This window comes from Tursiops truncatus, chromosome 14, assembly GCF_011762595.2.
Source record: "Tursiops truncatus isolate mTurTru1 chromosome 14, mTurTru1.mat.Y, whole genome shotgun sequence".
NCBI classification, from domain to species: Eukaryota; Metazoa; Chordata; class Mammalia; order Artiodactyla; family Delphinidae; genus Tursiops; species Tursiops truncatus.
Window position 1 is genome coordinate 4,343,974 of NC_047047.1, and position 27,137 is coordinate 4,371,110.

Sequence of the window (27,137 nt, forward strand, 5' to 3'; positions counted from 1 at the left end):
AAGTGTCAGAAACAGAAAAGCAAGAGGGAAACAGAGGTGGTCCGGCGTCAAGAGAGGAGGATGCCAAAGAGCGAGGTCCTGGAGGTGCATCTAAGATACTTCTCATTGCCCAGGTGGGGAGGCGGCGGCTCAGGGGGCGCGGCCAGCAGGTACACGCTGTGCAGTTCCTGTGTGACACACCGTAGTCACCCTGATTTTTTCCACATCCCTGTGACACTCCAGCAAACTGGGATTTTTCTATAACCGGAAAACGTTAAATTTCTTTTGTAATAATATTAGCGAGTGGGAGAATTAGACGATCCCCACAATTCTGCCATCCTATGTCTCTCTAAATTTTGGGGTAGTCCCAGGAAACAGTCTTTTTGCTGAAAAACATTAGATTGACCACAGAGTGTAAGGAATCTCTGTGCTTGAAAACTGGGTTCTGCCTCCCTGTCAGATCACTAAAACGGTGCCTGTGCAAACAAGAGAGGACACATTTAAAGTACTTCACAGTTTGGGATTAACATATACACACGGCTATATATAAAACAGACAACCAACAAGGGCCTACTGTATAGCACAGGGACCTCTACTCAATATTCTGTAATAACTTATAACGGAAAAGAATCCAGTTTTATATGTAAAACTGAATCACTTTGCTGTACACCTGAAACCAACACAACATTGTAAATCAACTATACTTCAATTAAAAAATAAATTAGCGTAAAAAACATCCCTCCAAAAATTAAGATGTTTCACAGTAGATTGAGTCTTCTGTACAAGGTCTAGAATCTTAGGAAAAATAGCATTTGAGTCAAAGAAGTATGAAGTTGTCTAGGAGAACAATGCAGACAGTGATTAGATAATTTGCTCAATTCTAAAAAGCTATTTAAAATATAACCTCAAAATCCTCTTGGCTTGAGGACTTCTAGTGTGTATTCTCAATCATTTGTCTAAAGAAAAGTGTGATCGATGCATTTCTGTGCTGCCCCTTTTCCCAGTGATCTGACAGCTCTTCACTGAGTTCCTAGTGTGGGGAAACCACCGGTGTGTGTGTAAAGGGGCATCCCCATTAGGTAAGTATTTAATTGTCCCTGGAATCCAGCAGAAGGGATTCTGCCCTTTCCAAGCAATAGAATCATTCACTAAAACTGCCAACGTTCTAACCTTTGAGCCTTCCGGGACTAGAAAAACACACCAGCAGCTCTTCTAGTCGAAAGAAGCAAATGTTAATAAACACTATTAACCTGTCTCATGGGAAAACTGACAGATACTTCATGGAGAGTGCCACTGCTAGTATTTTCCAGAACTTCACTCTTTTAGGGACGTTTCCACATCCCCAAGCCCCTCACTTTACAGAAGAAGTCAACTGAGGCAATAGCTAATGGGGGCTCTAAACCTAACTGCCTGGAGTCCATCCCAACCTCTAACATCCCCTAGCAGTTCCACTGGGGGCACAGACTTCACGCCTCTGCCTGGCGTGTAGGATTTCGGTGACGATTCCAGCAGCTGATACATAAGCCTGGCGTGCACTCAGTCCTCAAGAGGTGATGAGAGCTGGAGCCGGCATCACTGAGTGCTTACCATGTGCTACATGCTGTTCTAAATGCTCAATATGTCTTAACTCAAAGAGCCCACATTGCATTCATTGTGATTGTGATTACAACCCTACTTTACAGAAGAGAAAAGTGAGGCATGGAGATGGTAAGTCATCTGCCATCTTGCTTCAGGTTGGTGAGTGGAGAGTTATTTTCAAGTCCAATGTGCCCTACAATAACATCGTTGGCAAGATTCCTAGTAACTGGGATGAAGAGAATTTGTTTCTCCCCTGGGCTCCCAGCCCTTCCCAGGTGTGAAGCCGCCAGACCTGCAGGAGGGTCTCAGAGCCCGAGGGTCATGACCTTCTCCATCGTGGGACATCCATTTCTCAAGCCCCTCCCTCTAAGTCAGTTCCGAGGCGAGTTGGGTCATCTTACCCCCGAGGGTCTCATCCTTGTTTTGGTAGGTTCGGTACAGCAGCACTATTTCAATCCAGTACATGTAGAAGAGCGCACCTGTGGTCAGCACACCTGCCAGGGCCATGACGGTGCCAAGGAGGATGTAGAGGAACACCACTGCGGAGACGCGGCGGCCGTGAGCAGGTACAGGGGCCGCGTCCCCTCCAACACCCGCCTCCCCTATAAGGCCACATTCAGGCCAGCCCAGCACCTTTTCCAGCCCTATTATTTTTTATCAAAATCTACTGGAAACATTTCTCTTGAATCTGGACACATCTTAAATCACATCTTGAGGGAATTACCATAAAATGAACTCAAGAAAACCCAGGGTAATGGGTCGTTTCTGATTGGGGTGGCTGGGAAACTGATAAAAACTCGTTTTTTAAATCGTTTTCTCCTATAAGCTTCCACACAACCCATTTCTGTCCCTCTTATTGCATACTGTAAACTATTGTCACGTGTTATCGACCCTACTACAGTCTAAACTCCCTGAAGCCCAGAGCCACATCTGACTGGCTTTCTCACCTCCACCGTACCTAACACGTGGCACCTCTGACCCACCTCTACGGAGCACCCACCAAATGTGTCTTATTTAAGCCTCACAAGCATTCAGAACCTGCTTGTTCTCTCATCTCTACTAACTGAATGAATGATATCACCTCCATCTCTGAGCATCTTCTTAAAGAAATTTAAGAGTTATTCCTTACCAGGAATTTCCTCTCTAGCTTTAAGAGGCTATGATCTGTGATGTACACATATCACTCCTAAACTGAACAAGAATACTCTTTCTCCCCTCTTTTTCTCCTTTACTCTCCGACACCAGACCATCACATTCTCTGGATTTGGAAGCCAGGGGAGGAAAATAGGAAAGGGAGCTAGGTCCTAGTACGATACCTGCCACACAGGGCATGCTCTGTAGGTCTTTGTAGGATGAATGAATGAGTAAGTGAATGAACTAAGGAGTGAATGAATGAATGAACAAACACAGCTCCCGTATGCAGAACATTCGTAAGAGGACCAGCTCTGGATCACCAATGTGAAACTTACTAGTTGTGTGGCCTCGGTCAAGGTACTGAATGAATCAGCACAAGCACATTGCTGACTTAGAATGCTGTCTGGCATCTAGAGCATGTTAGTGGCTACCATCACTGTGGCTACTTCCTTGGGAAAGTTCCTCTCCTCCCGGGTGAAAGCAGGGGCATGCATCCTGCAGCCACCTTCAGGCTCACCTCCCTTCTTTTCTTTCAGTTGGATGGACTGGGTAGTGTTCCCAATGGAGTTCTGGGCAAAGCAAATGAACTTCCTGCGAAGATCGCTCTGAGTAACTTCTTTCAGGAAGACAACACGCTCGATGACTTCATTCTTTAAGGTGGATTTAACGCTAGGAAAGGAGGGAAAATACCACACCCCTTTAGTAACACAGATTGACACCCATTTGCAGTTTTTGGAACATGTGTAAGTAGATAACCGTTTGGCTTTCAGAAGAGCTGTAGGATCAGACAGTACAAGGAGATGACAGAAAGACAGAGGATGCTAGGAGGTGGCTCGTTTTTTATTAAGTGATTGAATCAGCTAAGCATCATTCTAAGCATTTACGCTAGACTATAATTACTTGCGAGGCTCATCTGATCTTCCTTACTCTAAGAATTCCCCTTCAGAATAGATACAACAATTTGAGAATAAGGTTAGAAATGACTAGCTTCTACTGAGGGCTGTGTGTATCAGACGGTCCTCTGGTCCCCCGAGCGTAAACGTGGAGGAGAGGATCAAATCTCCTCCATCCCCCCAGGAGCCCCACCGGGTAATGGTGTGATCATCCTGACTTGAGCAGCTCAGAACAGGCAAGAAGGTGGGTGACAATCTAAGGTCACACCGCTGGGAAGTGGCAGCGTGATTCCTGGGCCTGTGTCATTCCGCCCTGTCCAGGAAGTGTGAATCTCGGCACTGATTCACAGTCTGGATTCTCTAAAGTTGCCCGTCTGCAGTCTGTCTTCACATTAAAGAATATGGTCTCTGTGGATGATGTTTTAGGCTGTTTGGTGTGGAGCCTACAATACCCACTCTTATTCACTGGACGCTTCCTGCCTGCCAGAGGCTGTGTTAAGCATATCACCTCTACCGTATTTGCTCCTTACAGGGGTGAAGTTTGGTATCCATAGATGATAGATGGCATGGTGGAGGCTCGCAGAGGTTAAGGTTCACATTGCTAAATAGGTGGGAAACAGAGATTCAAACCCGAGAGCATATAGTCAGTGCATTCTCCCTTTACCATGCTTGACTACCTTCAAGTCTGATGCAGTATCACCTTAATATGGGACCCAATGAGTTCCCTTGTCTTAGAAGTTCTTTCTCAATTTGATTACTGTCACCAAAACCCATCCTTTATTTTTTAAATGATGTATACTCTTCAAAGCGATATTACATTAGTCTGTTGAAATGTTTTAAAACCCAGGAGGAAGTGCTTAATACAGAGGCTATTACTTTGGAACAGATGTTGGGAAAATGAGGGACTCTAGCTGCAAATGTCTAGAGTTTTACTTTCCATTGAGCCAAACTGTCTTCCCAGTAAATTCTTCCCACTAATCTGGGTTGCAAACTAAGTCTAGTTTCTCATACAACTTAATAGCTTCCAAGTACTTCAAGACAGAGATCCCACATTACAACAGTCATCAGATCTACAGGAAAGAACGAGGGTGACTGTAGTTGGCAAATGTCTGGGCAAATGTAAGACTATCTCTTCTTTCTTTAATTTCTTTAAAAGTTATAGTTTAACATATGCAGACAACAATAAAATGATACCTCAGTTATCAGTTATACCTCAGTTATACCTCAGCCATTTTGGTATTATTTAAGCCTTCACTAATTCCCTACACCTACTCCATTGTCATTATATGGTTCTTTTTGGTAATATTTACCTACCTTGAAGTGCACAGTCTAGGTGTATACTTTTTTTTTTCCCTCATGCATGGCATGAGGGATCTTAGTTCCCCGACCAGGGATAGAGCCTGTGCCCCTGCAGTGGAAGGCGGAGTCTTAACCACTGGGCCACCAGGGAAGTCCCTAGCTGTATACTTTTGACAAATGGTTATTAGGGTATAGAACATTTCCAACTTCCCAGAAAGTTCTCTTGTATCCCTTTCCAGCCAATGCCTAGCCTACCAGAAGGAATAACAGTGCTGATTTTTTTCACCTTAGATTAGTTTTTCCTTCTCTAGTCAGTTTGTTCTTTTTACTGTTGAATAATAATCCACTGTATGAATGAATGTAACCGTGTTTTAATTTTTGACTATTGTAAATGAAGTTGCTGTAGATATGCCTAAAAAAACCCAAAAAAAGACAGCGATCTCACCTCTGGGTCTCCTTTTCCAGGTTGGATTGCATCAACTATTCCTCATTTCTCATATTTTCGGTCAGATCGCTTATTATTGTGCCATTTTCTCTGCATACGCTCCAGACCATTAAGGACCCCAACACTGGGGCCCTGACTCGGCCCACTCTGGATGGACGGCACAGGGGGGAATGGAGAATGGCTGACTAGGGTGCAGAATCCTTTCCCGTTTGTTCCATATGCCAAGTCTATTCAAGCAGCATGGGTTGTTATGTCTGCTGGTTAGTTTGGTGGGCAAAGTAGCCACATCAAATTGTTACTACAAATTGAACTTTAAAACAACTGATAAAAAATGTAAAAAATAAAATAAAAAGATTATTTTAGAAAAAGGTGGGGGGAATTTCCCGGTGGTCCAGTGGTTAAGACTCAGCACTTTCACTACCTAAGACCTGGGCTCAATCCCTGTTCGGGGAAGTAAGATCCCACAAGCTGTGTGGCCAAAAATAAAAAATAAAATAAAAAATAACAATAAAAAAAAACACAACGGAAATATTTCATTCTATGGCCCTCTGTGAAACTGCATTTGGCCCCCAAGTTTAAAATTAACTCACGCTTTGCATTTCTATACTTTTATTTGCACGACTAGTTGGCGCTAGTGGCCACACCAACTCCATCTGTTTGTTCAGCTCTGTGTGTACATTTCAGGGGGTTCTAAAGGTGAAAGCTTTTAGTGTGAGTCGCAAAGAATAAGTTCGCTCATTTCCTTCTTACCTTCTCCCCTCAGGTGTTGGGACTTCCCACTCCTGGTCAGAATCTTTGACGTACCATCGTATCACAGGCTTAAAGTTTATTTCGAAGCCAAATCGGGCCGTGCAGTTAAGAGTTAAAGGCTTTCCTGAAAAAAGGGCCACAGAACACAGGAAGGAAGCCCGTGAGAACACTTTGTCCCGTGCAGGAGGAAGACACCATCTGGAAACTCTTCCCTGAGGCAGTCAGGTTCGCAGGTAAAACAGGTGTACCAGACAAAGCCAAACGTCCACCTGTCTCTCATTCGGAAACAGGTAAAACCAGGGATGTTTGTCTCTACTGGGCAGCTCTTAGATCTCAAACCTGTGACTACATTTCTGCAAACGAAGATGGGCATGGTCACAGCACTACGGGTTCTGATGTGGTTTAAGGCTAAACGCCAGGAAAATGAGCAGTTTCAGGGACCAGCTCTGTCTTCCGACGCTGCTGTTGAAGTAGTACAAGGGTGCCAGTAAAGAGATACTAACTAGTATTTGCATATTAAATGAAAATCCTGAGGTTTGGGCGGCATGTAGTTTAAAGCAGAGAGTATTTAGATATTCAGCTGAGTATTTTGAACGTTACACTGTGGACTGACATGCATGTAACTACGCTACCCTCTTTCTGCCCATTTTCTCTGTAAGGGGTATCCAGATATGCTCTGCCTCAAACTCAATATTTTAACCGTGAAATGTTTAGGGACTCCACTTGAAAACTCACCTTTGCACCTGAATAATGCTTTCCCCACAGTAATACTTTAAAATTCATTGGTACCTTGTGTAACTTGGCTATTTTTGAATTAATTAATGTTTTCCCTGCTTCTTTCCTCCTTCCTTTCATTCTTGTGATTTTGCCCGTACTGTTATTTCTATTTCATAATCAGGGTACACCGCTACCGCCACCTAGTGGTGATTTAATAATATCTATTTTTACATTTCTTTCTATAATGATAAACATCTTATTAGCATTTAAAGGAAACCGCCACCCAGTGGCCTTTTACCATAATATCTACTTTTACCTTTCTTTCTACAACGATAAATATCTTATTAGCACTTAAAAGAACACTTACTTTATTGAAACAACCAGCACTTGGTTTTGAAGAGAACAGTTCCTATTTGGCTATGTGGGAACATGTAGATGTTACTGAAGCTGACAAAATCAAAGGGGACCACAGGAAGTCACTTTCCCCCTCTACCCCAAAGAAGACACTAATTTGGAATACAGCTTATTTGAGCAAGGGTTGTAGTATTCTCCTACAATTTATCTTAAAGGCTAGACCAAACGCTGTATTCGTAAGGGTTAAGGCTACCTAAGTTGGTTAACTGATTAAATTTATAGATTTAATCAATGAACCTAACCAATCTGTGTAACCCACTGTTCCTGGGTGGAGTAAGGAAGAATCTTAAAAAAAAAAAAAAATCTATTGATCATGCCTCACATACAAGTCACCTAATATATCAATACATCATCCCATATTTCTCAGTGCCACCTTGTGAGGTCAGTTCTATTTTGTCTAGTTACAGATTTATAACCTGAGGCTTCAGAAGATTAAATAGCTGTATAAGATCACAGACCGAGTCAGTGGCCGAGGCTAGATTCACCCCCAATTCTGTTTAATTTGAAATCCCGACGCTCTTCACTGTAACACACTTAGACCTGCTCCCAGAAGCAAAGTGTCATTCAAGGGTGATGACACCACCCACCTTACCAAGTTCTACTTCCAGGGCGTCCTTGATGGGATCCAGAATATCTGGTTTGAGATTCGTGTTCTTCACTAAAAGATGAAAATAAAAATTATCATTTGCACCGGGAAATCCGAAGGCCTGCTTCCTGAAGATTTGAACGCGCGGTCACACTCTGATCTAAATGTTTTGGAACTTCCTTTGCAAATTTCATCCATAATGTACAAGGCTAGAGACTCAAGTCTCCATGTGAAAATCACGCCTCCAGAAATGACTGTGACATCAGGTTGCAGGTGCTAGCGAAACCTGAGTCCTTGATAAATGCATACCCGCCCAGGGGGAACCTCCTTCCAGGCCAGCCCCGCGGGCCCATTGCAGATGTGAAACCCCACCCCATCTTCTCCTCCAAGATTGTTTTCTGGTGCATCCGGCTGAGTAATCCCACAGGAAGGAGGACGAACCTGAGAGAATGCACAGGTTAGCCAGATTGGAGCCCACCCCTCCCTCCATCCTCAAGTTCATGGTTTGTTTGAAAATAAAGGTGAGCTCAGCCCTTCATGAATCATTTTATCCCTCAGCTTCCTGCCACAAACTTTCACATATGCCTCCACTGTCAAACTCCCTCCTGAAGATGTCCCATCTCCTAAGAAAGGAAACTTCGTCACCTCTCTTCTGGAATTCTTCTCTCTTAATTCTCAGGGACCTCCTTCCCTCAATTACATTAGCTTCCTCCTGTATCTTTGACTCTCTCTCTCTCTCCTTCCCATCAGCATTTATCCACTCTCAGTCTCTCCATCTTAAAAAAAAGAGGAAAAAACCCTTCACCTTATACCCCTGCCCCACTCATTCTCCTCCCTTCCCAGCCAAGTTGTTGAAAGAGCGCTGTGTGCTCGTTTCCTCCCTCCCTTCCCCTCCCGTGAAGTCTGATTTCTGCCCCCATCACTCCACTGAAACCGCTTTGGCCAAAGTCACCAGTCACCTCCTTGCACCTAAATCCACTGGGCACGGCTGAGTTTTTTTTTTTTTTTTTCGGTACGCGGGCCTCTCACCGCTGTGGCCCCTCCCGTTGCGGAGCCCAGGCTCCGGACGCGCAGGCTCAGCGGCCAGGGCTCACGGGCCCAGCCGCTCCGTGGCATGTGGGATCCTCCCGGACCGGGGCACGAATCCGCGTCCCCTGCATCGGCAGGCGGACCCTCAACCACTGCGCCACCAGGGAAGCCCACGGCTGAGTTTTTAGTCTGCTTTCCCTCTCAGTAGCATTGGGTGCTGCTGGGCATGCTCTCCTCTCCTCTTCGGGGTGCACGTTTCTGTGCTCTGAGGCTCGCCTCCCCCCTCTCCACTCACTCCCCTGAGCGCTATGGGCTTCTCCTCCTCCGCGCTTCTTGTGAGTATCACGTCTCCCCGGTCTCTCCTTGTGGTCTTCATTCCACCTACTCTCCTTGTGGGGCAGCTCACGCTCCAGGCCTCTCTTCCCTATGAAAGTTCTTGGCCCTCAAAATGCTCTCTCGCCTACATCATCAATTTCACTTCTTTTACTGCTCCCTCCCCACCTTGCCACTGATACCCACTTGCTGATGTAAATAATGACCTCCCTCTTCCCAAATCCAAGGAGCAGTTTCCAGGCTTCACCATATGAGGCCATGCGTCACTCCCTCTTTCTTGGGACACTTTATCGCTGAGCCCTGGGATAGCTACTCTCTGTTCTTACACCGCTTCTCCATCTCCTGTGGGGATGCTTCTCCGCCCCCGTGCCTCCCAGTGCTGGATGTTCTAGGCTCTCTCCTCTCTATACTCCATCCCCACGTGACCCCATTCTCCCTCGGTTTTAGATATCGTGCCGGCGGCCACCCTCACATTCACATCTCCCAATGTAGTAGCCTGTATCCCAGACTGGTTTATCCAAATACCCACTTGTCATGGTGACTTGATGAATCAAAGTCCTTTCAAGCTTAACACTGAATTTCTTCCTCAGACCTGCTTCTCTTTCAGTATTTTTTCTGTCTCATTACATGGTGCCACTGTTTACCAACTCATCATGCCAGAAAAGTAATCCGACATTGATTTCCCTCTTTCATCTTGCACATAAACTCCATCAACATGTTCTGTTGACACACATGCAAAGCCATTCCTAATCACCTCTGCTAAGTCTACTCAAAGAGTGACCAGAGACATCTTTTTAGAACATGATTCAAATCTGCGGCCCCCCCACCCGTGCCTTACACCAGCCCTTATGTATCCCGTCCTACCACTTCCACTTCCATCCCATCCCATCCTATTCCACCACTTCCCATCCAATCCCATCCCACCCTTATGTATCCCGTCCTACCCCTTCCACTTCCATCCCATCCCATCCTACCCCTTCCACTTCCATCCCATCCCATCCTACCCCTTCCACTTCCATCCCATCCCATCCTATTCCACCACTTCCCATCCAATCCCTTCCCACCCTTATGTATCCCATCCCACCCCTACCCATCCCATCCCATCCAACCCCATCCCATCCCATCCCATCCCATCCCATCTTCTCTCAATATGTTATAGAAAGTCCACCTCGTTGCCCAGCGTAAAACCTGGCTCTCATACTGGACCCCTCCTTTTCCCTCTTTTCACTCCCAATTCCCAAAGCGTTTCATGTGTAACTTCCTAAGTATTTCTGGAGTTTTCTCTCTTCTCTCCATTCCTACTGCCACTCCTAGTTCAGGCCACCATCAGCAGTTGCCTGCTTGACCCACAGCAGCCTCCTAATTCTTCTCTCTGTCTCCCTTGTCGCCCCACCCCCAAACCCATGTTCTACATAACAAGAGTGATCTATCTCAAATCCAGATCTATTCATGACACTCTCCCACGTAGAACCCTCAATGGCTCCCCATTTTTCCTTGGATAAAGTCCAAACTTACTAGAACAGTGTGATGTCTGTTCTGCTTCCAGATACCCTCAACTGACCTTCTCTTTCTCCCTGGAAAGCACCATGCTGTCTCTCAGCTCCTGGATGTTAACTACGCCGCTCCCTCTGCCTGGAACGGCATCTTTTCCACCTTCACTGGGCTAGTTTGTCTTCACCCCTCAGTTCTCACCCAGCCTCGGGGTACCCAGGTCTGGGTTTGTGTGTCCCCCACATGCCCCGCTGCTTCCCTTTCTCTCCACTCATCACACCGAACTGTAGTAGCCTGTTTCCTCTTTGTCTGCCCCACGAGACGGTAAGTTCTGGGAGGCCAGAGAAAGTGTCCAGGTGCTCATTCTTACAACCTTAGCACCAAGCCCAGTGCCTGACACATATCACATGTTCCACAAATACTGGTGTAAGAATGAATACATGAAAGAACGAATGAGTAAATGAGGAAGACAGGAATGATGACAGAGAAGACTTAAAAAGATGTGACAGAGGTTGCAAAGCATTCTCTGGGAGAGAGAAAAGCAGATTCTGCCCCTGAAAATTTGATGGGCAAGTTATCATGCCCGAGGGAGAGAGCAACCAGGCCTGGAGGGGCAAGTGGTCCAAGTTGGGTATATGCCTTCTAACCCCTCGTCCAAGCAACAATCTCATATAAATGTAAATTGATGAGGTCTAACGTATTGCGGAGTGCCAGGGCCCGGAAGTAAGCAGGGGAGTTTGACTTGGTCTCAGATGCCCCATGTGGTTTGTATCTTGCAATGAAAGAAGAGGAAGTAAAACTGATTACTATATTTACTAAGAGCAGAGTCAACCATTCTGTACGGTTATGTTTTGATAGAGGCCATGCTTAGATTGATTACATCATACAGTTTAGCCATGCTTTACACTTGTAAATCTAATAAGAATGACCCAAGGGAAAGCCTGGGCCAAAAATAGACAAGTCACAGAAGAATAAGCTCAACGGGCCAGTAAGCAAATGGCAAGACATTCAACTTCATTCGTAGTCAGGGAAACGTAAATTGGTCTGAAAAAAAGAGGGTCCACTTGACACCAAAGTCTGAAACCACCAAATATGACTTGGGAATAATGGGAATCTGTTCATTGCTGATGCGGGTATAAATTAGCAAAACAATGTCTATGAACAATACCATGTGTTTATAACACAAAACACATTTTATAACATGAAACAATATTCTGTTTTATTAATGGATACATTACATATGTAGAAAAAGCATAAAACATAAATGGAAAGGATTATAAGCTAAGAGTGGGCTACATCTGCAAAGAGAGGAAGTGGGAAGGCCTCAAGTTGTGTCTGTATTGTTTTGTTTCGACAAAGAAACCGTGAGATGGAAAAACCATTATTAAAGCTCGTGATAGGTACACGAGTGTTACTTATTTCTGGGTGTGAAATATTTAACATTGTTTTTTAATTTATTATCTCTTATATGTAAAATCTTTAATCTTGTTTATTTCTTTACATGAGCCTTTGATATTGTTTTTTAATTTATCACAAAACAAACCAGAATCAATGCGTAGAAAACCCAACCTGTGACAACTTGAATATGACCCAGAACTAGGCCTTCCTTGGAGGACGGAATCTAGGTGAATGGAAAACTGATGTTCACCAACATTCCAGGCTTTACGTGACTGTAGGCTATGAGTGTCTCCTTCTTCACCACAGAAAAAGGAAAAATATCACTAAGCCAAAGGAGATAACTTTAACTGGGTAATTGGGGTTGAAATCTCAAATACTGAAACCACAAACCTCACTTACCGATGGTTTTCACTCGAACAACAGCTCTGACTGTCCATGAACTTGAATTATCTGATTGAGTGTGATCACACACGTATGTGCCCTGGTGATGGTGGTAAACGTCATCCACTTTAATTGGGTTGCTCCTTTTTTCAGAGAGTAGTTTTCCATTCTAATCCAAGAGACAAGAAAATTAAATAATGTAACCAGAGAATTACTATTAATATTAAGCTCACCTATAGCGAAACTTCACAAATTGGAACCAAGGAAGGGGGAAGGTCAGTCTGATATAAGGACATTGCAGAACATAACACCCCCAAGCTATAAAAGATTCTGCTCAAAACTATATCTGTAAGATTCTTACTTGAAACGAGAAGCATTTTCAAAGACAATTACATGTGGAGATGAAGACAGCCCAGCAAGAGCTGTTTCACCTGGTAAAGCCCAAAGCGAGATTCAGGCCCCTAGACTCTAGAAAAGTCATAGTGGTCTAAGTGGTCGATACCTAAATGAATTTTTTAAAAACACATGTATTTATATTTCTGGAAATTGATATAGATTTTCTGTGTATTGGGCTTACATAAAGTTTCTTCTTTAAATAAATTTCACTCGAATAAAAGAAAAAATGTTAAATTGAAAACATTAAGTAAGTAACTAAACAGATGTATCTAACTTTGACAAAGAAGGACTGGGATTCAGGAACAATTATTTAACTCCTAGTGGACTCAAAGTCGAGCGAGAACTAAAATTCAATTATGAACATTTCTCTCTCCTACTTAGAATCTCTCATTGACACTCCTTTGCCTTGAGGGTAAAGGTTAAAATTCTTCACAGCCTGATCTTGGCATTCCTTCCCCGACTCATTTCCTGCTTCTGCCCCTCTACCCATCTGTCATTCCCTACATAACCACGTTCTTTCTTAATCAGCATGTCTCCCACCACCTTTCCCCACTGGGAAGGCTGTTGCTTATTTTTCAAATCCAACTGAAGGGGTGGCTCTCACGGAGAGAAGTTATCAAGTCTCCCCGAGCAGGCTCAGTGACCTCTGCTCCATCATCACGGTAGCCTTTTTTTTTTTTTTTTGAGGTACGCGGGCCTCTCATTGTTGTGGCCTCTCCCGTTGCGGAGCACAGGCTCCGGACGCGCAGGCTCAGCGGCCATGGCTCATGGACCCAGCCGCTTACGGCACGTGGGATCCTCCCGGACCGGGGCACGAACCCATGTCCCCTGCATCGGCAGGCGGACTCTCAACCACTGCGCCACCAGGGAAGCCCACGATAGCCCTTTTATAGTAATGATGCATTTGGGTGTCTCCTCCTGTGAGTTGTCGAGGGCAGCCTTTGTGCCAAGACATTTAGCTGGTCCTGGACACACTGGGAGGAATAAACACAGATCCCTCCTCTGAGCGAGCTCTCAGCCTAAGGATGCGCGTCTGAGCAGTAAGCCAGAGTATAGCACACTCAGGTGGCTCTGCCTCATAGGAAAAGTAGGGACTCTCCCCCCAGTGTAATCCAAGACTTGAAGGGTATGCAGGAATCAGTCAATGCCAACAAGGACCTACTGCATAGCACAGCGACCTCTGCTGAATATTATGTGGCAACTACATGGGAAAAGAATTTGAAAAAGAAAAAAGAAAGAAGAACGTAATTGACATTTTAGGAACACCTGAAGCAAAGCCTGCATGTAGGAAACAAGGCCAAGGTGAAAGGGCTGATGCAAGTAGATGTGTTTGATCTTTGTGTCTCCAGGATACAGCAAGCAGGCCAGCAAGAATAAGGTCTTTGTAAATAAGGAGTGAATAAATGCAAGTCAGTTGGAAGAAAGGTTTGGAAGTATAAGAGTCAGATGATCGGACATTTTTAGAAAAATGACTGGCAGCTCTTTTTTGACTGTGGAAACTCTTGTAAATTTAAGCAAAGACTATCATAATCACCCTTGTATCTTTAGGGGCTAGGAAGTGGTAGGGGCACAGTAGTATTTATTGAATGATGGGGTATCAGTGTATCATTAATCTTATAATCATTAATCCTCTAACCTCTGTACAGCACCTGGCTTTCCAATTTCCTACTAAGAGTACTAGCAATATATCTTTCACCACTGCAGTCAAAAGAAAAGAGATAAACAACAAAAATAACAAAATATCAATAGTAAGAACTCATTACCTATGTAGACTACAAAGTTATTTCTCATGTGTATCTCGTATGAACATTCAAAGGATTCTCTGCGGGGCTTCCCTGGTGGCGCAGTGGTTGAGAATCTGCCTGCTAATGCAGGGGACGCGGGTTCAAGTCCTGGTCTGGGAGGATCCCCCATGCCGCTGAGCAGCTGGGCCTGTGAGCCACAACTACTGAGCCTGCGCGTCTGGAGCCTGTGCTCCGCAACAAGAGAGGCCGGGACAGTGAGAGGCCCGTGCACCGCGATGAAGAGTGGCCCCCGCTCGCCGCAACTGGAGAAAGCCCTCGCAGAGAAACGAAGACCCAGCACAGCAAAAATAAAAATAAATAAATAGATAAATGAGGCAGAAGGAAATAACTGCCCTTTAAAACAAATTAAAAAAAAAAAGAAGGATTCTCTGACTTGCACAGATTCTATGTCTTCCATTTTATAGATGAGAAAACCGAGGTTCTGAAGTTTGTGTTTTGTTCTATACCATATAGCTCGTGAGAGGCCTGAGAATGTATCTACGTTCTTCTGATTCTGAGTTTCATGTTCTGATTGAGGAATTTCCCTTCCCCTTTGCTTGATGACTCGTAGAAGCAGAAATTCCCCTCCCCCAAGTCTCTGGTGTGGTTCCTGTGGCCCAAGAAAGAATTTCCAGTAGGTTGTCAAGGAGCTGAGAAGAGGGTCAGAACTGGTCAGAGCCGGGCCGCTGCAGGTAGGAAGTAAAACAAGGCCAAGAGGTGGGACTGACGAGGTTAAACATCTATCAAGAACAGTTTAAAAGGAAGCTTCAGGGCACGGGGTAAAATTCAGAGATGAAATTTCTAGAGAACATGGTAATAACATACAGAGAACAGAAACTGGCGTGGAGGTGTGTCGTAAATCACATGAGAAATGAATGCACAGGAGGGGATGCAGAGTTGGAACCAGGCTGCAGCTGGGCCATAGGGAGGATGAGTGATTACAAAGTGGGCCTGACTTTTTTTAATAAAAAGATAAGTACGGCTTAGTGTGTATCATCAAGACTTTATGGGATGGAACTCAAACAAAACATCGAAGAGATAAGGGGCAAGAAATTTGTGTCAAGAATCATGGGAAGCTGATCTAATAACATAATCACAAATGATCCTAGTAGGAGAGAGAAGTGCTAATGAGGCCACACAGGAAATTCTTTGTTTTGCTCAGATGTGAAACGGTCAAGAGCAAACTACAGAAGCAGGAGCATCAGTCAGTGTGATCCTGTATAAAGAGCATCAGTGAGTCCCAGAGAGGACTGAGACATGTGACAGCCTGCGGACTGTAGCATTGTACACACCGTAGGAAGTTGCCCAGGATTCTGAAATTTCACAGTGAGGACAATCGAATGGGCCAATGTATGGACCTTGGAAACAGCTTCCAAACATCGAATCTAAATGACTTTTACCTCTTCCCTACCAGGAATTGCATCAACCTTTGGTCTGGCAAGTCTCACCATACTTACCAGCTCTCCATGTCCCTGGGCTCGCGGGATGCCACCAGGTGCCAGGGACAAGGAGAACGAGGCCAAAGGAAATGAGAGGTGGCAGGTCTACGTGCGAAAATTCCATAGAACTCAGGGTTCAGAGATGACCCAGCAGCCATGTCAGCACAGTGGCATGTGAATGAGGTTGACTTAAACCACCAATGGAAAAGTCACTCAGGCACAGTCTTACCGCCAGGACGTCACAGCCATGTCACAGGCACCCATGTCTCGGTGCCCCAGACCCTTGCAGAAGAGCCTCTCCCACTGCCCTGTGTTAGAATTCTGCCTGGTGTCAAAGATTCATTTAGCTAAAGAACCGAAAACGCCCTCCCATTAATGTCATATCATCTAAGACGAAGTCTGCTTACGCTAAAGCTATTTTTCATTATATTTTTATTGTAATTAATTAATTAATTAACTTATTTTTGGCTGCGCTGCGAGATCTTAGTTCCCCGACCAGGGATCGAACCCGGGCCCCCTGCAGTGGAAGCGCAGAGTCCTAACCACCGGACCACCAGGGAATTCCCATTATATTTTTATGAATTAGGAAAATAGTATTAGAATGAAAAACAGATAATTCCCTTTATGCTGACTTCTTCATCGTTCAATATTTCAGTTACGAATCTCCAAGTCTAAATTTTTTGAGGTGTCTATTAAAAATATTTTGGAACCCCCCCAGAGACTACAGCACATGGATTTATTTTGCGTGGTTGTTCTATACAACCGGCAGGTTCATCCCTGGTCGGCAGTTTCATGTGAATTCAGTGCCACCGTGTTTTCATCCTCTCAGCCAGTGTTAGTGTTGTCGGTTTTGAGATACTCTTAAGTGTGAGCCACCCTTCACCTGAGTATCTGTGGTTTAGCATGAAGAAAAGGAACATTGGGTATTATTTCCTGCCTAATGGCATCACTTGTAGTGATACTTCCATGAGGTCTGTGACTTTCCAGGATACTGTCTGTGTGTGTGTGCATGTGTGTGTGTAAGCACATGTCCACACACGTGCAACTCATGAATTTCATGCAATCCATGAAACATAACCTAAATAATGACCTGTCCAAATCTCCGTCAGAAGATACAATTTTAACAACAGCTATGCTTTGCCTACTTTTAAGACAGATGCCTAGTCACCGTTAAACACATCCTGACATTTGCAGTCGAGGCCCCAGAGAAGAGAAATAAAGCTTCGTTTTGTGAATGTCACAGAACATGGGGGTTTAGTTCCTAAGAGCAGCATATGCAGAAAGCTGGCAACTACCGTGTAGCTTGTGCTTTACCAGAAAGTGAAAATAGCTTTCATTTCAGGGATACAATCATTGAAAATTCAAATGCATTTTCATTTTAAATAACGGGGCAAGCCTGGTTTGGGAACAGCCTACCTTGACGTAGTAAGGCATCTGTCATCCCAGATTACAAATACTTTTGAACCATGGGAAGTTTTGTTCTTAAGAGTGAACTGAAAATAATGAACAGAACCATCGGCTATTCTTACCAACCTCATTTTAGAGGTTATGAAATTAACGTGTTTCTTTTCTTTTAATTGAAGTATGTTGACTTACTATGTTGTGTTCGTTTCTACTATACAGCACAATGATTCACGTTACATATATATATGTCCTTTTTCATATTCTTTTCCATCATAGTTTATTACAGGATATTGAATAGAGTTCCCTATGCTATACAGTAGGACCTTGCCGTTTATCTATTTTATATATAGTAGTGTGTATCTGCTAATCCCAAACTCCTAATTTATCCCTCCCCTCTTTTCCCCTTTGGTAGTCATAAGTTTGTTTTCTATGTCTGCGAGTCTGTTTCTTTTTTGTAAATAAGTTCATTTTTGTCATATTTTAGCTTCCACATATAAGTGATATCCTATGGTATTTGTCTTTGTCTGACTTACTTCACTTAGTGTGGTAATCTCTAGGTCCATCCATGTTGCTGCAAATGGCATGATTTCATTCTTTTTATGGCTCAGTAATATTCCATTGTGTGTATATGTACCACACCTTCTTTATCCATTCATCTGTTGATGGGCATTTAGGTTGCTCCCGTATCTTGGCTATTGTGAATAGTGCTGCAATGAACGTTGGGGCGCATGTGTCTTTTCAAATTAGAGGTTTTTCCAACTTTCCCAGTAGTGGGATTGCTGGGTCACATGGTAGCTCTATTTTTAGTTTTTTAAGGAACCTCCATACTGCTCTCCATAGTGGCTGCACCAATTTACATTCCCATCCACAGGGTGGAGGGTTCCCTTTTCTCCACACCTCTCCAGCATTTGCTATTTGTAGACGTTTTGATGACGGCCATTCTGACCAGTGTGAGGTGGGACCTCATGGTAGTTTCGATTGCACTTCTCTAATAATTAGTAAGGTGCTTCTTAAATTAGGATTTTATTGAGGGCAGTACATTTTCTGTGTCATTTTAAAATATAAAATTGAGACCTTAAGCACACACTCACCCTCCCTGTACAGTTCTTTCTACGAGGGACATAATAACACCAGTTGTCACTGAATCTCAAGAGAATCAAGTGAGGAAATATTGTCTCACCCAATGGTAATTTTACCTCCAGGAGATTCTGCTTGCTAAGTTTGGGGGTACAAAAAGCCGACAGATAAACATGAGCCACTTTCTGGACTTTGATCAGGGACAATTTAAAATGATATTTTTATATTAACAAACAGATATCTTTGGAAGTCAAATATAAAGTTTTGCATGATTTCTTAAAGCAAAGTATTGAACTTCAAACAATTATCATAGGACTTCCCTGGTGGCGCAGTGGTTAAGACTCCATGCTCCCAATACAGTGGGCCTGGGTTCAATCCCTGGTCCAGGAACTAGATCCCACATGCATGTCGCAACTAAGAGTTCACATGCCACAACTAAGGAGGGGGTGAGCCACAACTGAGGAGCCCGTGAGCCTGCCTAAGGAGCCCACCTGCCGCAACAAAGACCCGACACTACCAAATAAATAAATAAATATTTGAAAAGCCAATCATTACAAATGTAGGAGGTGATTTAAATTCTGTTCCCAGATTCCACCACCCTGGGTCAACTGACATTCCCAGACTTTGGAAGAGATGCTTACGCAGCATTTATATATCTGTTAGGACTTAGAAAAACTATAAAATACAATGGAAATGTTTTTGTTATGAAGTTTACTCACATGTGGTTCATAACTCAGAATCATTCTGAAACTTGTCTTTTCCTGATTCCTGTTCCCTTTTTCTCTTAGCACTGCCCTCCCTCCCCACTGACTCACCTGTGCAATACACGTGTCACCCAGGCCACCAGGTGCTTGCCTTAACTGTCTTCCCAGAGGTGTCCTCTTTGGAAAGTATTCCAGTCTCCTACTTCTTTCAGAAACCCTTCAAGACATGCTTGTTGGGTGTTCCTTTCACCCTAGCAATGCCCTTTGCTTTCCAAAGGCAGTAAAATTGAACAAATCTGGTCTTCTGAATGAGTGGGTGTTCATAAGTTTATATCTTAACCTCACATGTAATGGACTTGAATTTTAGAAAATTTACTGACACTGATCAAAAGGATGGTTCTAATAATTGGAACATTGGACTCTGTGGCTACCTAGGGGAAAACTGCTTTAGAAAGTCAGGTCTTCTCTGTAGGCGTGAGGCCAGTCTTTGGGAAGCTCTAGAGCTCAGGTTCAGACTCACATTTCTATAAATTACATAAGGAGATGGTACCATAACAACTAAGCTCTGGCATCAGTGAAGTCATTCTTACCTGGTACCAGGTCACCTCTGGACTTTGTGTATCACTTTGGTGGCTGAGACCGGGGCAATAAATGGAGTCCATGCTACCAAGAAGAAGGAGTTGTTCATGCGGTATGGAGCTCCCACAGGACATATTTGTCTTGGGTTTAACTTCTAAGATCATCTTGACACAACAGGCCTCATCCTTGGGGCTCCTAGGAAAGTTAACAAGGTCCTGTGAACACAGATGTTATATCCAGATAGTAAAGGATTTGGCAATGTTTTCAGATAGAAATGTACTTGGGACTTACCTAATCCTAGGTCTACAGATATATGACCCAGCATGATTCATCTCTGTGGTCAAGAAATGAAGGGTGCTCTTGTCCTGGATCACGTGAGGATAGTTTTGTGTAATTTCTACTAGTGGATCTCTGTTTGGAGGTTGTAGGTACCATTGGACATCAGATAGGTTCTTACTACCACTGCAGGGCAGGTGTTCAGAGATTTGCGTTGGTGAGAGTTGACTTCTGTGGTAGAAATGGGATTTCTGTGGCTCTGGAAAATCACAAAATAAGACAAACTCCTCCCCACACCTTGCAGAGTATGTCCTAAGAAGCTTTCCAGTGGAGCAATCTGAAAACCACAATAAACAAAGGAGCACAGAAACACATTAGAGGAATTCTAACATATTTACAAAGAGTACTTGGTTTCACAAGGGATTAAGCTCCCTTGGGTGTCTTTCTCCTTCACGGTTCCCATTCTGTGGGGAAAAGAAGTTCCTGTTCTAATTCCCTCCCACTGGTCTTCAGTATCACCAGTAGCAACGGAGGTTTCCTGTTAGAGCTGCCAACCCACCTTTAATTCCTCTTCAGCTGCTTCCACTGAACACCCAGATATAGTAACTGGGTTCCACATGGATGTGCTTGGTATCAACTGAAAGCTGTTCACCCCAATAATTTCTCCTCCTACCCCCATCTTAAAAGTAGAAAGGAAATGTTCTATATTATTATGCCATGCTGCCGATGTATCCCAGAATACCTGTCACTTTAAACTTGGACCATAAAACTCATAAGGTTAGCATGAAAAGTGAAAAACCTCTACCTGAAGTGTTAAATCCTTTAATTTTCCCTCCTGCGATAAGCCAAAGAAATACCCAGCTCAAGTAAAGCATTGTTCTCTCTGGGTCTTGTCATTGCTTCAGGACATCTGTTCTGTTGCCAGAGTGGAGGACATTGTAATTCAGGGCTCCACCCTGAGAATCATCTTCATTTCTGTAAATCAAGAAATGGGAAATGAAGAAATCGGTAACCAGTGATCAAAACGCAAGTCACACAGGAAGTTTTGAAAGGGCAGGTCCTACCCAGCAAGCCTTCACATTCCCACACTAGAGTGGTATTTTCAACAGCGTGTGGCAGGTCCTGCATATGTCACTTCTTACACAACTAAAGGAGGAAGGACATCTCAGACTCACGGTACTGCTTGTACCTACACTCCGTACGGTGTGGTCTTTTGATGCCATTTCTTTATGGAATCCTTTTTCTTTTCCTAAGTTTCTGACCTAGTACGTATATTTTCATGGGTAATTTGGAAAGAGTAAAGTGAAAGTTTTCCTGAAAAGATCATCCAAGTTGAAGGAAAATGTCAGGTTCTCCCCAATTAGGGAAACCAGTGCGGTAGCTGGTGTGTAAACTTGAGAATGTCTGCACGTTGCTAACTTGTAGTAACTGTTAGAGAATAGAGGATGCTTTACTCTTTGTGCCCCAAATAAGACAGGAAAAGTCGTCACTGGATGGCGTTTCTACCAATTCTCTGAAGTATAAAAGGGAGGGAAGGTCACCCTGGACTGTGTTCATGGTGGTTCAAGGAAAAAAGAGAAAGAGAGGGAGGGAGGGAGGGAGAAGGAAAGAAAGGAAGGGGAAGAAAGAGAAAGAAAAAAGAAAGAAAGAAAGAAAAAAGAAAGAAAGAAAGAGAAAGAAAGAAAAAGCAAAAGAAAGAAAGAAAGAAAGAAAAAGAAATTTTACTATCATATGGTCCCTCTAAACGTTCTCCTTAAAAGTCTTCTTCCCAGAACATCTCTGTTTCTTGGGCAGCTGACAAAAATCAATCTCTCTCTCTCTATCTCTCCCTCTCTCTCTCTCAACCTCTGCTTCTGTCTCTGTCTCTGTCTGCCTGTCTCTCTCTCTCTCAACGCCCACACACACAATCTAACCATCATGCACATCCCTCTCTTCACTGCCCCCTGTGCTCACTGGCCATTCCTGCAACCACTCCTTCCACCCAGACTTTCCCAGGACCATTCTCTTCAGGAACCTCCATCTTTTACCATAAATAAATACTGTCCTCAACTTATAAAATTCTTCATTTCCAAACATTTACACACACACACACACACACACACACACACACACACACACAGCACTCCATGTCTCCAACATCTTCAGATGCAGAAAGGAGTAATTTTAATATTTATAAATGATCAACAAGTATGTTTCTCTAACAGAAACATTGAGCTTGATGTGCCTTTGGGGATCCACAGGGAAGAGTTCCAGCGAGAGAAGTCAGGAGGCTGCGAGGAGGCAGCAGATAGACTTCCCGGAGGAATACCAGCCCGCAAGGGTGAGTCAGGGCCAAGGGAAAATTCAAAAGGATAAACCCAAAGGGAAGAGAAGAAACAGAACAGAGAGACCACCCTGACACTAAGCAGAGAAGTCGGGCACAAGAAGGACTTAGTTTCCATCAGGTCTGGCCACTGATAGATCAGACCAGCACGTGCAGAGGGTTTAAGGTGATGGAGACGAGCAATTCGGGAAGGAAGGTGGGGAGTGGGGAAGAGCCACACCCTCCCCAGGCTACACTGCACATGGAAGACAAGACGGGGAGGTGTTTCCTCCTGTGCTGCCTTGATTCCATAAGCGAATCAAGGGGAATGAGCTGGCAGGGTAGCAGGCCAAATGCAAGTGAGAGTGAGAAGAGGGTGTGTGGCCCAACTTCTCTGAGGAGGCGGGAAAAGACAAACCCCCAAAACCACAGAGTCATTGTCTTGGACGGAGGCGGACAGAGTCGTACACTCTGCGAGGTCTCTCCAGACCGGGGTACCTAGGTGGGGCCAGAAGTACAGGACGCTTCCACTTGGCTGCTGACCTGCTGAGAGGAGGGTGTGCTCAGCCACGAAAGGGCTTCATGAGATGATGGAGGACCTAGAGTGCCACGGACGGGGACCAGAGTCACTGCATCACTTATCCCCACTGGTGACAATGGGTAGCTCTTCTTTCCAAGACTGTGGTCTAGGAACAAGGACCTAGGATAAGCAACTGCCTTTCAGATGTGGTCTACCTCCCCCCACCCCCTGCTTACCCTTTCTTTGCCCACAAAGCCCCTGAAGGGACAATCTCCCCATCTCCGGCCACTGGAAGCATCTTCCTAAAAATCAAGCCTGAGGATGTCCTTTCTGTGCTGATAACCTCACCAGCCCCACTGCCCACTAAATAAAAAGTCCATTCCAAAGCATCAGATGCAAAACCCCGTATGACTCGATACGGCTCTCTCATGATTTATCTTGTGTTTCATCCCCAGAGAGACCACCACTGACCATGCGCATAATGGCATTCCTCCTCTCTATTCACCACTGCACCAGCCAGCAACTCTCTCTCTTATTACTCACGTTATATTACTCTGTCTTAGCACACACTACTGTCTGGAAAATATCTTGTTTTATAAACTTCTCCCCTAACCAGAACCAAAGCTCCCTGCCGGCAGAACTGAACCTGTCTTGCAGCCTGCACACTCTCTCAAGGAATAGGGCGTGACTCACACAGGAGTTCGGTAAGTCCTTGTTCAGAATTTATCCACACCACAGTGAAATTGTTATCTCATATACCATGTCCTCTCACTAGGTTGGGAGCTCCTTAAGAGCAGGGATCCTGTTTCAGAAATCTTATCTCCAAATCCTAGGAAAAGGCTTCATGCATAAATTGTAATCAATTCTGTTGTCCAAATAAATGCAAAAGAATTCAGGAGAAGTCAAAATAAATGCATAGCAACCTAAGTTTAACCATTAACTTGCTGTGTGACTCTAGTTAGCCCCTCTCTGCACTTCAGTTTTTTCATTTGCAAAATAAATTATCTGGACTGTATCAGTTGTTCCTCCACCTTAGGGCTAGGGGGTCCTAACTTCTGGGGATTAAACTGGAAAATCTGCATTTTATTTTAAAGCTCCTTGACTTGAGAATCATGGGACTTTAATATTTCTAAGATCATCTCAGCTCTAACATTCTGTGATTCCATGTTTGAATTACCAAGCCTATAGAAAATTTTTTACCATGACACCCAGAAGTCTCCAGCCCTCAGGAATTCCTGTCCCAACCTTGAGTGGTCAGATGTTCTGTCCATGATACCCTCACCTACTGGCGTAGGACCTCAGGCTGCCTGGGGCTGTTTCTAGGCTACAGCTTTGTCTCTGGGATTGTGTTTCTCAAATTATCTCCATAACAAGAATCACCCAGAATGCTTTTTATAAATTCAGATATCTGGGCTCTCCAAATCATATTAAATCATATTCTCAAGGAGAAGAACATTGGCCTCTATATTATAAACAAGTGTCAGGGAAATCACTGTGATTTAGGGATCATCTCTGGGAAGCCCTGCTCAGGGACAAGAATAGACCTTGGGGAGCTGGGTCTGTGCTAAGTTACAGCAGTTATTACCAACACTGTTGGCAACTGAGCAACACAAGAGCAAGCCCACTCTGGAAACCCCATCAATGTGGGATAACACAACTGATATTGTTTGTCAACATCTACCTTTTTAAGATCTTTTGATGTCTGTGTGATGCCTTTCATTCCACCATCACCAAAACACTTCCAAGAATCATAAGGAATCACACAAGGTGCATTTATCGAGCATTTTTCAAGCATTGGGAAACTTAACCAAACCAGGCAGCAGGTCTGTTCTTGGCAGTAAATCAAGGGGCAGGTGGCACTGAACATAATGGTGTCCTGCTCTCTTACATACTTTCTGTTGCACTCGGGAAGATGGTTGTTGTCCTTGTTTCACTGATGGACCACCAAGGCTCACATTGCTTGGAGAGTGGTCCCCACTATTAATGATAATTGCACAGAAGAGGAATTCATGTCCATGTGAAGAGGGTCTCAGAGACTCTGATTTTCCTATCAGCATATGCCGTCACCTCACAAAAAGAGATAAGAGCTCAAAAGGGTGACTTCAAGTATCTGAAGGGTCTCTTATCCAAAACAGCAACCATACCTGCTTTTTGAGAGCCATATTTTTTTTGTTAGTGGTTGAAGATTCCCCCAATCAGTTGGTCAAGACTACACCTTCAACTATCTTTGGTTGATGATGAACTAAAATATTTTCTGACCAAAGCTTTTGGTGGGAGGAGAAAAAGAGGAAAGACAGGTGGAGAAGGCAGGTGTCAACAGGGAATCTGAGGCTCAGATAGGAGAATCCCACAGTTAAAGACAATTTCCCATGGGATCAGCAATGACTACCCAGGGAACACATGTACATGTAGACATTTGGTCTGGTGTAACAGTAAGTATTTAATTCAAATAATATTATTATTGTTCTCACATGATCCATGGTAGCTATATATCCCATTGCCTAGGAATTACAGAAAATCAAGAGTGTAGCTCCTGCTCTCAAAGATTTTACAGTCAAGTCAAGACAAGCATTTAAATTCGGCAAAAACCCTTTTTTTTTTGGTGAAGTAAATTGTCCAAAGTCATACATTTAAAAAATGATGATGCTGGAATACAGATACGAATAGCTTAACAAAACCCAATCTAAACTAAACGGCCAATCTTGGTCACACACATTTGTACAACAACTATTTGCTGAATTCTTGTTATGTGGCAAACTTTATGCTAGATATTATAGGGACTATCTATGCCCTTTTTTGTTTGCTTTTTTGTTGTTTTAATTTTTATTGGAGTATAGTTTCTTTACAATATTGTGTTAGTATCTACTGTACAGCAAAATGAATCAGCTATATGTATACATATACCCCCTCTTTTTTGGATTTCCTTCCCATTTAGGTCTCCAGAGCACTGAGTAGAGTTCCCTGTGCTATACAGCAAGTTGTCATTAGTTATTTATTTTATACGTAGTATCAATAGTGTATATATGTCAATCCCAATCCCCCAATTCACCCCACCACCCCACCTTTTTCCCTTGGTATCCGTATGTTTGTTCTCTATGTCTGTGTCTCTATTTCTGCTTTGTAAATAAGGTCGCCTATACCAATTTTTTTCATATTCCACATATATGCATTAATATATGATATTTGTTTTTGTCTTTTTGACTTACTTCACTCTGTATTACAGCCTCTATGTCCATCCATGTCTCTACAAATGACCCAATTTTGTTTCTTTTTATGGCTGAGTCGGCAAACATTTTGAACCCCTCTGCTCTCCACCTTTCCCACAAAATGCTCAAAGCACTGTAGATAGGTTTATTTCATAACCACCAGTTTTTGTTTTTTTTATAAAGTCTCCATATATGTGGAGATGGAAAATTTGCTAATTAGGTAGCAAATTTATTAGTACAAAATAGTTTATGAAAAAGAATTGTGTTAGCAATCCATTTTGAAAATGATTTAAGTTCTTTTCTCAACTTATATTTGCTGGTTAGGAAATCTAGTGGAAAAAAATATATACCATTGTCTTACCTGTATTTCCTGTCCTTAAGACGTTGAAAAAGAGAAAGGAACTTCAAGTCTTTCTTTCAGTGACTGCCGGCTTTTCTCTCTGAAGATGAGCATGTGAAAATATCCATTTTCAGAGGTCTACAATATCTCTTCCTAGTCAGAGAGATAAAGGGAGAAAGTACATGTAACTCACACAAGTTTGTAAATAATGAGCTAAACCTGGAGAAAAAAAAAAAGGAAAACCTTTAGTATTTTGTAAATGACCACTGACATTGTCAAATTCATGGTCATATGGAGGAAAATCAAATTAATGACCTCTATAAGTAGAAGGAAATGACCTGAAGATGAAGCATCTAAAACTCTCCCCAGACCAACCTCCTTGACTAGATAAGGTTTGTGGTTAGGTTTAGTTGAAAGAGTGAGTAATCCAACTTCCTTTACAGGAATTTCCTGTAAAGATTATTAGCACTCAACAGTTTCTCAACTGTGGGTTTTGGGTTTTTGGTGTTTTTTTTTCGTTTTGTAAAACTAACTCCCAAAAATGTAACCTTTATGATATAACCTAAAACTGTTGTTATGATTAACTTTTTTTGAATTCTGAAAAAGAAAAAAAACATCTCTCTAACACCATTTGTTTGAAACAATAATTTATTGATACAGACAGGGAAATAAATTTAAACTCT

The 27,137-nt window shown here is 43.4% G+C and overlaps 1 protein-coding gene across 4 annotated transcripts in view; it reads right to left on the reverse strand.

The window, feature by feature from the left end:
• IL18RAP (interleukin 18 receptor accessory protein) overlaps window positions 1–26,802 on the reverse strand; it is a 30,089-nt gene extending 3,287 nt beyond the window's left edge. The window contains exons 1-10 of one of the 4 annotated variants that reach the window (XM_019931251.3): window positions 26,726–26,802; window positions 26,476–26,607; window positions 20,892–21,061; window positions 20,102–20,423; window positions 19,822–20,005; window positions 12,446–12,596; window positions 7,802–7,867; window positions 6,079–6,202; window positions 3,209–3,360; window positions 1,959–2,096 (exon numbers count right to left, since the gene is read on the reverse strand). In XM_019931251.3, the coding sequence (XP_019786810.1) occupies window positions 1,959–2,096; window positions 3,209–3,360; window positions 6,079–6,202; window positions 7,802–7,867; window positions 12,446–12,596; window positions 19,822–20,005; window positions 20,102–20,423; window positions 20,892–20,961 (1,207 nt within the window). In that variant the 5' untranslated portion in view covers window positions 20,962–21,061; window positions 26,476–26,607; window positions 26,726–26,802. Of the gene's footprint in view, window positions 1–1,958; window positions 2,097–3,208; window positions 3,361–6,078; window positions 6,203–7,801; window positions 7,868–12,445; window positions 12,597–19,821; window positions 20,006–20,101; window positions 20,424–20,891; window positions 21,062–22,931; window positions 23,075–26,475 lie in introns of all 4 variants that reach the window. The other 3 variants (XM_019931252.2, XM_073790963.1, XM_019931253.2) reach the window with 3 other exon arrangements.
• Between the last annotated feature and the right edge of the window lie 335 nt (window positions 26,803–27,137).